Below are 12,623 nucleotides of genomic sequence, written 5' to 3' on the forward strand. Positions count from 1 at the left end.
TGGACTGTCCGTTGACTTCGGTGGCGTTAAGCATGTGTACCATTCCAAGTTCTTGTACGACATTCTGAAAACCATTTTCACTTTCCATTCTCAAAGGCAAAACCGAAGACTTTCAAAACAGGCTTTTAGTCACAAACAATTGTCATAGGGTTGAAGCGAGGCAATCTTTTATTCAGTATTGCTCTAAACTAGACATTGTGGTCGGACGGCACTGCTTTAACAGGAAATACGCTATTAAAAATTCATATGAATATTTAAATTCGTGTAACATGAGCTTGTGAAGCACTCCTTCACCTAAAGTCGATATCCTACTGTCTTCAAAACGTAGCGTTTACCACTCAGTTTTGACATTAGCAGCGTTGACATCATCCAGGCACCTCCAGAATGAGTCATCTTGACTCCACCGTTTTTCTGCTTGCGGAAAGCTGGTTTCTATACATTGATTAGTATCATTTGATAATAAACTGCTAGAACGGTGGAAGAGTCAATCTTCAAATACCACCTCTTCTTCAGCACCATGTTGAAAACGGCAGATGGGTTGCAGCACACACCAACACATTCCACAGAATGAGAAAGCATTCATACTTTGAGAATTTATTGTTCCTGGGCATCTGAAACAGAACTATATAACAAGATAGGAGTCCTCTGGAGTCTTTCAGATCATAAAAAGAAACAATGTAACCGAATTTAAACTATAATTAAGAGGGAGCAAAAAAAAAAAAGAAACAAAAAGAAAAACAAACCAATACAAAAACAAATATCCAGTCCTTCACAGTAGGCAACAGTAATAATAATAAAAAAAAAAATCCATGAGCATCTCCATTACTTGCCTTTGTCCCTAAAAGGGATCATTAATAATATTAATATGAACATTGATAAAAAATAATTACAAGTTAAAAAGTGGGGCCCGCACCACTGAGGGAGCAGTGCTTGGCAGCTGTGTTTGATAGCAGAAGAGGGGAAAGGTTTGTGGGAGGAGGGGCAGGATCGCAGTGTCTATGCCGAGAGATCACTGTTGTCAAAACGTTCTTGGTCATAGACCTCCGCTGCAACCTTGCGGCCCCCAAACCAGCGGTTGTTGAGTGCCTGAATGGCCTTGTTCATCTCCGCTGCCGAGGTGAACTCCACAAAAATCTTGACTATGACCTCGGCGTCCTCCTCCTCGCCCTGCTTCTCCTGGTAGATGATGACTCTGTTCACGCCACCAAACTTGCCGCATTCTTCTGTGACTTCGCCCTCAAGCTCGTCGTCGATGTCTTCTGGACCTACCATGTTCCTTAGCACCATGACGGTGGACTGCAAAGAAAACAAAGGGCAATGAAGATGTGCAAACTTGGCCTGTTATAGGATGAAAACACCAAATGCACACACACAAAGGCTGTAACACTTCAAAATTATGTCAAGTAACAACTCTCTTTGGGGGTTCTGATTCATGCGTTTCATGGAATCGTACAATGTTGTGATTTGATCTTCCCACTCAAAAACGAACACTCAGCTGCTATATAAACCCTGCTTGCCACACTGGGCAACCCTGAGGGCCCACCTCTTGTTTCCGGAGCAGCTTTTGCATGACCATGTGCCGGGCACTGCTGCCCGAGATGCTCATATGCTCCTGCTCGCTCAGCATCTCCTGACCCGTGCCGTCCAGGGACGCCTCCTCCTCTTCCGCCTTCGCTTCGTGAGCGGCAGCTACCGCCGCTGCCGCTGCAACCGCCGTGGCCATGGCGGGCGGCGAGGACAGTACTGGGTTGACCAGCCCCACCTGGGGCAGGGCGGGCATGGCTGGCCGTGCGGGAGTCACCCCTGTAGACAAAGCAAGGAGCCCAACATTGAGTCAGAACATGCTGGATAAGCACAGAGGAGCCTGTCAGCCCTGGAAAAGCACTACTGTGATGAGACTTTAGGGCAAACCAGACTTTACCAAGTCAGGGAACTAAGCTAGAAACTTAGCTTAGTTTCTAGACACTTGCCTAGGCTCCATCTTAAGATCGACTCCAAACTTACTATTCGACGATCAAACTCAAGTTCACCTTGTTCATTTTCCATTTAAGGACACTGTTGTGAGGCTAAATCAACAGGTGCTGGGGTGAAAGGAGCCACCGTGCAGTAAACTGCCACCTTAAGATATGGGTGCTCTAAACTGTGCCACCTTCACCTGTGTGCAGTCATCAGGTTTCACACTTTATCCTGGTCAGAGAGAAGAACTGTGTGGAAACTGAACTTAAGTACATTATGTGAATGACGTGGGTGTGTGGGGTAGTGGTGGGGTGATGGGTTTCTGAGAGTCCCTCTCCCCCAAAAAACATATATATATTTTTTTTTGTTTATTCTTGTCCATTTGGATGTTCAAATCGATGACATGTCAAAAACCCATCTCCACAAAAACACACAGGATCTGAGACTCACTGGCCAATAGGAATGAGAGATTTGTTTATGAGGGGAGGGGCTAGAGAGAGTCCTCTTCACACTTGGTTGGTCAGTGTGCAGCAAAGGGGAGGGGTTAAGAGGCCACGGTCAGGGCGATTGTGGAAAATAGGGAGGGGAAGAGAGGAGAGAGAAAAGGAGAGAGAGAGAAAGAGAGAAAGAGAGAGACAAGGAGAAAAGAGAAAATAAAAGAAATCTATTAGTGGACAGTCCCTGCGACAGGCTATGTGCATGTATGTATTGAATAGGAAACAAATGCAACCTGAGGGGGCGAAGTTTACACGTAGGTATACAAACACACCCTGAATCAAGGGCAGAAATGAAAGGGGAAAATGGTTCAAGACTAGGAATGGGCTCACTGAAGGGGTGATTTTGCAGTTGCACACATTTTTTTTATAAAGAAAAAAACAGCATGGCACTAAAAGTATTTTCAGACCATGTCACTTTCACTGTGATTCATTATTTCAATTTTATGACGAAAGACAACATTAGCCCTGTGAAACAAAACCAAGCAAAAACAAATGATTTTACAAAATGGAAGTGAATTTTAAGAAACACTAATATTGCTACATGTTACAGTATCACTTCCGTATATAGAAAGGAAAAAAATCAATCGAGTCAACTAAACAGGTAGCCCATCAACAGTGCATTGAAGTCAACGGTCTGTGGGACTGGTATGGAATGCCATCATGCAGGGGAAACAAAATAAGAAAATCAAGAAATCAAGTACTGTATGCATCTGTAGACAGAATACTTGAGCCCATTCCTAGCAAGGTTGTTGAAGTTAGTCATGCAGGAAAACTACTCCGCTCAGTAGTTACACATGATCTTAAAAACATGGGTCATGTGCTCAGACACAGACTGGAACATACTAGGGATTAAACATCTACTTGCAAAACAGTGACACAATACAACCGTACTAAGAAAAAGGCTGTCTTCTTGAATGCTATCAAAATGACCATAGAACCCACCTGTATGCGCAAGCTTCCTCATTTGCAATAAGTCTCGCTATACCTCACATCATGCAGTGAACCGCATGCAACTCTGCAGCCATCCCCAATGCGTGTGTGTCAGTGGCAGTGACAAAATCCTGCCGATGACCTTCGCTGAGGGCAATGTAACCGCTCAAGGGGAGTTATCTGGGGAAGGACCGCCACAGAGGAAAACCCAGCTTGCCTGAGCCCCCACCCACCCTCGCCCACCCGCCTCCACCTCCTGTCCTGCGTACCTGTGATGACTCCCGGAGCTTGCGCTGCCATGACTGCTTGAGGCAGTTGCAGGCCCGTTTGCGCGCCTGTCATTGCCCCCAGGATCTGAGCGCCCGCCACTGCTTCCTGTAGGGAAAGACCGGGACATAAGGGAACACCGCCTGGACAGTGCCCGTTAACCAGGACACAGAAGACATGCACCCACACCGCCAGCCGCGCACACAGACACACGCACACGCCCACGCACGCACACAAATGACAGAGGTGAGAAGGGACGAAACTGGGCATGGAGTACATAGAGAAAGAGGACAGGGGACTGGCTGCATAAAAACAAAACAAAGTCCAGCTAATTTGATGAGGGTGTTGACAAAAGATTATTCACCATGGAGGCATTCCATCAAGTTTCACATCTGCTGGTTCACAACAGCTCATTTATGATCAGCTGAGGTGTAAAAATACAAGTTCTTGAACGAGAATAGCACTACCTATAGCATTAAGAAGTTATAGGCAACTTTGCTTTAAACTCAAGTACAATGGACATATAATGTGGTTGACTTAAATACAGTGCTACCGTATTTAAAATATAAATACGACATAAAAAAAATGGAAAGGAAACTTCTCAAATTCTAGCAAACCTTTAGCAGTTTTGACTGGCATATACCAAATGTGTTATGCTGTACTACTAGATAGCATAACTTCTTAGTGTCTCATTTGACTGTACACACACATATTGACAACAAAATCATGTCTGATAATGATGGCTATAGTTTAGTCGGCTGTAAGATGATTGATGTATGATGATTTAGTATATGCAGCCAGCCCTAAGAGGGAAAACACAGGAGGACAAGACAAAACATAAACTATTCTTCTGAGATCTAATTATGTAGTCTATGATCATGTCCACAAACGCTAACATTACATTTATCTTTACCATGGGAGATTACACATCGTTCTCAATAATTACAGTTCTGTGTATGCAGCACTACACAAGCTGCATAGGAAAACAGTAAAATTAAGAGCAGACTGTATTGGATTCTCATTAACGGTCTATGATAAAAACAGATAGGTATGAAACTAACAAATGAACTGAGAAACTTAACAATTTTATAATATCAGGTCACACAACATAGGTGTGAAACTGCACATATTGAAAGAATATACATATATATAAACATTTGCACTAATTTCAACATCAGTGAGGCCTTTAAATAATGCACAGAGCATATTAATAAATCAGCACTGTTTTTGGTTGCATTTTCTTAAAGAGACAGGCTGCTGTGCAAACAAATCATACAAGGCCGAAGACTAAATCGATTCTAGCATCATAGCATCAATAGAGACAAAAGGGCTACTTAGATCTATTTTAAATCATATGAGGTGCTACTATAGCAATGAGAAACAACAGCAACCATAACATCCTAAAATTAACCTGACAATTAACATTTTACTAGCCCACAAATTAAAAGACAATGATCACTTTACTTACTAAAATAACACGAGGGGCCTGAAGACAAGTCCCTCCCAACACTTAAAAGAGCTACACATAACAAAAAGGCACCAACGTGCTTTGGAACAGAATTTCCTGAGGGATTTACCAGACAGTGTAGGAAGTCTTCTGTCCGATTCTCCGGCTGGGACAGATTCCATGCCATCTGTTTTTGGAGTTTACACGCTATGTTATCTTTCTGCATGTAAAAGTCTCTGATCTCAAATAAGTCACACTGAGTCATCATGCCATCAATTGCCTAGTCTGACTCAGAGAAGACCCTGACTAAGAAAAGAAAAGAAAACTGAGCCAAGTTCTCTCTCTCTCTCTCTCGCTTGCTATTTCACCTTGGGTCTGGTATTGCCTGATTAGGCTAATTTATCACGCAACCTTAATGTACAAGGCTCCAGTCTAGAGCCATGAGAAAGCGGCTGATCACTCACACACACCCTGACTAAGAAAAGGTAAATTGTGAAAGGAGTAAAAGGGCTCACCTGGGCAGTGATTTTGGCGGTGGCGGCAGCGGCTGCCACGGCGGCTGCTGGGGGCAGGCCGCCAGGCGTGGTGTTGGTAAGGAGGGGCATGGGCGGCGTCACGGCCTTGCCCACGCGCAGGTACTGGCCCCCGAGGTCAAAGAGGTTCATGGACGACACAGCGTCCAGCGACGATTGCGGCTTGTCATATTCTACGGTGGAGGACACATGGGTGAGGGAGCTGCAGGTATTCCATTACAAATAAAGCAACCATGTGATGCTAGAGTATGACAACATGTTCTGTTCAACTAACCAACAAATATGCATATGTTGTCCATGTGCCAATAACCTTGCATCTGGATTTTTGCCTACAATATGACTGTGCACATTCAGTGGGAACAATTAGGCAATGCAGCCTCATTTACCAGTCTTGAAACCAGACTGGATAGATACTAGTTCATAACAAGCAGCCAATTAATTTGGTAACTAGGTACATACTAAGCCTATATGACTAAAATGCCCAATTTGGTTGACAAAGACGGCTATTACAATTTGTTGCAAAAATGCTTCACATTTACAGTTAAAGGATATAGTAATGACTAAATTTGATGCAATCAGGAGATCCAAACATGGAACTTCTGAACTTAAACAAAAGTTTCACAGCTTAGCCTGTAACTGGGTTTAATACTAGCACCATGCACTATACTGATTTTGAAATGTCCCAGTGATTGAGGATAGAACCAGCAGACAATGAACACACTGGCACCGAAGACATAGCACTGGCATTTCTCTGCCTCCGTACATTACACACACAAGTACTGAAGTTAACAAGTGTGCGCCAAGAAATGGAGGGGGCTACTGAGCAGACATAATAAAGATAAGCAATCAAGGTCAACAGGCACATGTTGCCACAGACAAAATGGATGAAAACATCTTGTTTTTCACTTTTGTATGACCTCACAGTTTAGTCTGCAACCAGTTCAATACTAGCGCCATGAATCAAAAGGCACAGTCTGTCGGGAACTGCTGTGGACACACTTATCACATCTGTGGGGAATTTCACAGCAATAGTAGTGGGATGGCTGCAAGCGTCTCATCAACTAATTCAAAACCACCTCATTAGTGAAATATGACATGTATCTGATGTTAGTTGATTTTCTGAAATAATAAAGAGTGCTTTCTCAAACCCAGATCTCTAAAATAGTTTTAAAGTGACTTCATCAAAGCCCGGCCACAAAAGAAAACAAGGAATATGAAGCCAAAACAATGAGTTTTCATGATCATTACAGTTTTATTTCTAGGTGACTTTTCAGGAAAGGCTTTTCACACAAAATATGCTAAGACTCACCTATGAATCCATAGCCTTTATGTTTCCCTGTAGTGGGATCTCGTGATAACATACAGGATTGGATCCTTCCAAAGGCCTCAAAGACACTTTTAATGTCATCATCTGACAAGTCCGGATGGACTGAGGCCACGTAGATTCTGTTGAAAGCCCGCGCTTCTTCTGCTAACTGGTCGATGATTGGTTGGGCCTGACCAATATTGCTTGGTCTACCAACCTACAGATAGAACATGCATTAACAAACCAAATAAAAAAAAGAATATCGGTAATGTGTGATGAGCAACAGCTAACACTACAAGACAGTTTTCCAGACACAGACTAAGCCTAGTCCTATAATACTAGGAGCAAACTGCAATGAAAATTTCCACTGAGAAAAACCTTATGGTCTAAGACTACTTGATCCATGTATACAAAACGGTGTGCATATATTTAATGGAACAGAGTAGTATCTTTTACTTCCACTTACTTTAATGTTCCTCCCACCAAGCATGACCGAGTTCATTTGCTCTAGCGCTAACTGAGCAGCTTCTGGTACCTCATACTCCACAAATGCAAAACCCTGTGGGACACAAAGGGCACAGTTGAGATTTAATTCATTCATTTATATATGCATACACACTGCTTTTCATAACGATGTGTCCCAGTGATTGAGGATAGAACCAGCAGACGATGAACACACTGGCACCGAAGACATAGCACTGGCATTTCTCTGCCTCCGTACATTACACACACAAGTACTGAAGTTAACAAGTGTGCGCCAAGAAATGGAGGGGGACTACTGAACAGACATTAGAATGACAGATAAGACAATCACAGTTTCCATTTTCTGACCAGTCAGTTCTCAAATCTAACCTTATGCTTCATAGTAACAGAATCCCAGGACATGTCTATGCTCTTAATGGGACCGAAGGGTGCGAAGGCCTGTCGGACGGTGTCCTCGCCCAACTCGTAGTAGATGGAGCCGACGTAGACGCGGCACATGATGGCCAGGGCTCGTTGCCGCTGCGCTGCCACCTGTAAACAAGAAAATCCTAGTTAAAGCTCACTGCCAACAAACATGTTACCTTCAAAAGAGTTTGCATAGAGAGAGCCTGTCCCAGTGATTGAGGATAGAACCAGCAGACGATGAACACACTGGCACCGAAGACATAGCACTGGCATTTCTCTGCCTCCGTACATTACACACACAAGTACTGAAGTTAACATGTGTGCGCCAAGAAATAGAGGTGGTCTGGAACAATGCAACTGTGTCCTTGACACTGCTCTCTGGTTATCAACTAGTCATAACTTTGTGCCGGACAGACTTACCGATTGCAATGGTGAGAGAGGATCTCCAAAGCCCATTGACAACGAGGCCATCTGAAAATAAAGATCATTTTATTAAAACAGAAGAACTTGAAATAGAATCCTTTCAACATCCAATCCAACACAGAAGACATAGGAATGGGCCAAATGTGTCTTCACCTGTATGTTGTTTATCTGTTGTTGCTGTTGGGCGAGGGTCTGTTTAACCAGGACACTCTTGATGCTCTGCTCCATGGCATACTTCTTCGCCTGTAATAAGAGACAACTCGTGCAACCAAAAGAAACCAAGCAACACAGCTGGGCTAACTTTCCAACAATACAAAACCTGAGCTACAAGACAAATGGGGGAATGGGGAACTAGGGGAAATCACGTTTTCAACTTCTCACAGATAATCATCTTGATTAATGTTTCAGCGCTGTCCTTGTACCAAGATTTGAGAATAGCACCAGCAAACATAGAACACGCTGGTGCTGAAGGCAGTCTTGGCTATGCTCTACCTCCGCAGACGACAATGGTGGACACTGAGCAAACCCACTCATGTCGGTAGATGGAGGACATTAACAAGTCTCTTAAGAGGCCCTGTGTGTTAAGCCCAAGACTGTATGCCAAGGTAATATCTATCTAATCTCCTCTGTTCTCACCCTCCACGATCTAATAAACACATTTTGTCTTAAAGGAGCTATAAGCCATTCTGGATAACAACGTGTTTGTTGATGTTTATGCGTGTGCTTCTTGGCAAACACGTTTATCGAAAATGATTGACATTTTATTTACAAAACACAGAGAGGTAGCTCACCCCCCTTTAGTGCTGCCCAAGGCACTCCACACAATGTTTTGCTATGGTTTGGAGAAGTCATTTTTTTTACAGTGCACTCAGAGATTGGGCAACTAGCAGACTGTGATGAAACTCGGTAAATGTGACCGTGTTAGGTCAGAAATAGCTTACAGTACCTTTAACAGTTGACTAATCTGTAGCATTACAGGTCAGAAATTGCTTACACTACCTTCAATACTTGACTAATCTAGTGCTACTGGGGAGATCACCATGCAAAAAAAATAGATGCGTAGACTTCTATCAGACTCCTTCCAAGTGTCTTACCTTCTGCAGCGCCTCCTGTTGTTCGGGCGTGAGAGGCGGCAGGCCGAGTTTTGAGCCGGTGCCCTGTCCATTCTCCATTGTCAGAGCCTGGCCGCCCTGCACACATACGTCCATAACAGGTGAGAGGAGAAAAACGGACATGTCTTCATTTACCACACACCCAGAGGAACACAGGTTCAACAACATCCACATTCTTATGGTGAAATCCTAACTTTAGAACAAACTCACATCTGAGCACAGTCAATGTTTACGCATTTAGCTTCTGATTCAGAGTAGATTATAATTTTGCCTTGATGCAGAGCACCACTGCACTTTAATCTCAAACTACACTACTGATTTGAACAGCACAGAACATTTCTACATGCTAGCGTTAGACGAATCCCTTTGAGCTTGCTCTGAAATATACACAATGGAATAAATGTTACATTTCAGGAGCAGGCAGCAAAGAGCAATAAATGCATTACAAATCAGATAGGCAGCGGCCTTTTATAATTCTCTCCTACTAGATAGAAGAGGGACACATTAATATGGGGTAAGATATCAGGAAGAGAACAAAAGTAGACCATGCAAATATATCAGCACATGGTGAACACCCCATCCAGCAAAAACAGGAAACATTTGACATCTCCATATATTAGGGGAGATTTCCCCCCCTGAATGTGGGTTTTCTCTACTGAAAGTTCTGTGAGGCAAGTCCCCTTATTGATTACTACACAGAAGAAAGCTGAAGTACCTTTGTTCATATGAACTCCAGAGTGGTGCACTGCCCTCCTTAAGGAGGTTTGAACCCAAATAGTTCTGCCATTGGTTTTGGAAATATAGTACAGTCAAGAGATACGCTCTACAGCACAGACGACACATAGAGAGAAACGACAAAAAGGAAAAAAAGAAAAGAAAAAACACAAACCTACTTAGCACAAGAGTCACTGGAGAAAGTTTACAGCAATTTGAAAACAAGTTGTTTGAGCCAGTGAGGCACTTGGATTTGCGGGTTTATGACACACACACTTGCTCTCACACACACAAACTCACACTACGATTGACATGCATTAACTACATACTATAAATGGTACTGTAGAAATGTAATGATTCAACTGAATTATCTTAATCTCTGTGGAAACCGTTTCAGATGTGAATTTTCGATTACAAAATTCAAATACAAAATATAAAAATACAATTTAATATATTCAAGACTTTAAAGCCAAGTCTCTGCAAACGTATTACAGAGGTACAGTTATTCCATTCTTTGTACTGTTAGGACATTTGGACACCACATTTTCAGTCACCAGAACACCTAGCGCTCAGAGAGTGGTCATGTGGCCAATAAATTCTCCATGTTACAGGATGAACTATGTTCATCCAACAGCATAATGCATATATTGACAGGTTAAATTGGTTCTTAGCTGGTTGGTCTGAAATGAATGGGGGACGGAGTTTTTATGAGTAGTTTAGCCTCTACAGTTCGACAATCTCCTAACCATCTAAAATACTGAGGAACGCAAAAGTGCAAGTCCCTTCGACTTGGGTCAATGGACACACGATAAGTCTGGCGATCTGGCTAACGTTACACCACAACCAGTGTGTTTTAGCAGTGGGAGAGTAAGGCCCTTACCTAGCACCTGCTCTCCGTTGGGGTGTCCTGCTGCACGTAACCCGTGTGGAGATATTAAATATGGAGAGCTTATACAGTTCAAATCAGAGTCTACAGGGGGAGAAAAATCCTTCACATAAGTTATACATGATGAACACTATGAACATATGCGTCACCGCATCAGGTTCTACCCTCCATCGCATGCTCTGAATGTGGGTTCATTCGTTCACGTTATCAAAAAATAACAAAATGTTTCAAACTGCTGTCCATTCAGATCTTAATGGCTTATGTTATGTGTTCAAGCCAAAAAAAGTAACGTCACGTTAATTAAAGGTGAGTAATGTTACAACGCTTGTTTAACTAACACGAGATGATTCACAGATTCGTCAACAAATGCAAACAAAATTTCGCTCATCCAACAACAGCTACAACATCAGCAAAGCAACTGGTTGTTGGGAGAATAGCTAGCAAGCTAAGATCAATGGTGGGCTAGGAAACTGAATTGGCGTTAGCCAACTTCACCTTGCTCAAAGTATGAAACTCTTTGCCTTGATCTCTCTGTTTGAATGTTAAGTGGTTTACAAACTAGCAATGCGATAACGTTATAACGCTAGCTGTTTTCTATTCTATTAACAACATAATTCGGCAGCTAAAACGTAGTCCGTTTGAATTCCGCTGACCAGAGACTGACAACGCTTTTGGTAAGGCCTTTTCAACCTCATGTTGATGTTAATTCATACACTGTAGACGGACTCAGCCCATTCAGTTAGCATTCAGAGCTAGATACAATGCAACATTTATTCCATAAAGGAACCCCCATGCATCATAAAATCCTGGATGGAACGAAGTCAGTAAACGTTCACCTTAGCATTACAACAATTTAGAAATGTAAAGTGTTTAACACCATCAGTCTTATGACAAAATAGGTAGCTGCTAGCTGCTATGCCTCGATCCTAACGTTAACGTTCATAGCATAGTTGTTAGCTAGCAACGTTAACGTTAACGTTATAGGTTGCGTAGCAGCTAGCAGCTACTGCAGTTAGCTAGGGGACAATGTGAGGGATAATTAGCTATGGAATGGCCGTAGTTTGTGGAAATTTTGTTTCAAGTCACAAACCAATAAATCTACTCGTTATCTATAATCAAACACATGGGCAACTACATTAGATACATACCTAACCGGCAGATTCAACGGAATAACGTTAGTGTATCCAAGGCTGTACTCTAGATAGCCATCCAAGCTAACTAGCACACAGGGCCTAGCTCAATGAACAAAATCCCGCTCTCGCATTTCCAATCCACATTAGGCTAACGATAGCTAGCTGGTTAGCTGATAGTTAAAATGTTGAGTTTGAATGACTTAGCCTCGCGACAACAATTGTGTCTAACAATTGGATGGCAAATGTTTGCTGAATTTCAGTGCTGTAAACATAAACAATACCATTTAATTATATGCGTGCATGAGGTAGTATATCCATATTTTTAATTTACCGCAGACACCGCCACCGCCATGAAGCACACCTTTTCGTGGAGGCCGACCCGCTGAATATCACAATGTTTCGCGATAGTTCGATGAACGCAGCATTACAACCTCGCGAGAATTCTACTCCAAACAGAAGTTTGACTGCGTAACGTAGGCCACTAGACTAAACAGATATGAAGTTACACAGGTAATAGGAATGGTTTGTTCG

The 12,623-nt window shown here is 42.7% G+C and overlaps 1 protein-coding gene and 4 non-coding genes across 10 annotated transcripts; all 5 read right to left on the reverse strand.

The window, feature by feature from the left end:
• Positions 1-578: 578 nt before the first annotated feature.
• puf60a (poly-U binding splicing factor a) lies at positions 579-12,509 on the reverse strand. 6 transcript variants are annotated; one of them, XM_062530424.1, is made up of 14 exons: positions 12,424-12,498; positions 10,954-11,043; positions 10,075-10,182; positions 9,342-9,437; positions 8,401-8,490; positions 8,245-8,295; positions 7,789-7,950; positions 7,403-7,495; positions 6,940-7,153; positions 5,613-5,803; positions 5,228-5,284; positions 3,653-3,758; positions 1,544-1,803; positions 579-1,296 (listed from the first exon to the last, which is right to left on the reverse strand). In XM_062530424.1, exons 4-14 carry the CDS (start codon positions 9,417-9,419, stop codon positions 997-999), a joined length of 1,602 nt encoding a protein of 533 aa, XP_062386408.1. In that variant the 5' UTR covers positions 9,420-9,437; positions 10,075-10,182; positions 10,954-11,043; positions 12,424-12,498; the 3' UTR covers positions 579-996. The 6 variants fall into 6 exon arrangements, with proteins under 6 accessions (XP_062386408.1, XP_062386406.1, XP_062386407.1 ...); XM_062530422.1 differs by lacking the exon at positions 10,075-10,182; XM_062530423.1 differs by lacking the exons at positions 10,075-10,182; positions 12,424-12,498 and adding an exon at positions 12,108-12,393.
• Positions 6,306-6,443, reverse strand: LOC134075756 (small nucleolar RNA SNORA57). The gene has a single exon (XR_009938477.1). It is a non-coding gene; the product is annotated as a small nucleolar RNA SNORA57 (small nucleolar RNA).
• LOC134075755 (small nucleolar RNA SNORA57) lies at positions 7,570-7,707 on the reverse strand. Its single transcript, XR_009938476.1, has one exon. It is a non-coding gene; the product is annotated as a small nucleolar RNA SNORA57 (small nucleolar RNA).
• LOC134075758 (small nucleolar RNA SNORA57) lies at positions 8,026-8,163 on the reverse strand. The gene has a single exon (XR_009938479.1). It is a non-coding gene; the product is annotated as a small nucleolar RNA SNORA57 (small nucleolar RNA).
• LOC134075759 (small nucleolar RNA SNORA57) lies at positions 8,662-8,796 on the reverse strand. The gene has a single exon (XR_009938481.1). It is a non-coding gene; the product is annotated as a small nucleolar RNA SNORA57 (small nucleolar RNA).
• Positions 12,510-12,623: the final 114 nt, after the last annotated feature.

This window comes from Sardina pilchardus, chromosome 2 (genome assembly GCF_963854185.1).
Source record: "Sardina pilchardus chromosome 2, fSarPil1.1, whole genome shotgun sequence".
In the NCBI taxonomy this organism is placed as follows: Eukaryota; Metazoa; Chordata; class Actinopteri; order Clupeiformes; family Clupeidae; genus Sardina; species Sardina pilchardus.

Coding starts and splice junctions, on each gene's coding strand:
- puf60a (XM_062530421.1), bottom strand. CDS start 12,444: ATGGCGGTGGCGGTGTCTGCG. Junction 7,496..7,788: donor CTGTTACTATGAAGCATAAG/GTTAGATTTGAG, acceptor TGTGTCCCACAG/GGTTTTGCATTTGTGGAGTA. Junction 1,297..1,543: donor AGCTGCTCCGGAAACAAGAG/GTGGGCCCTCAG, acceptor TTTTCTTTGCAG/TCCACCGTCATGGTGCTAAG.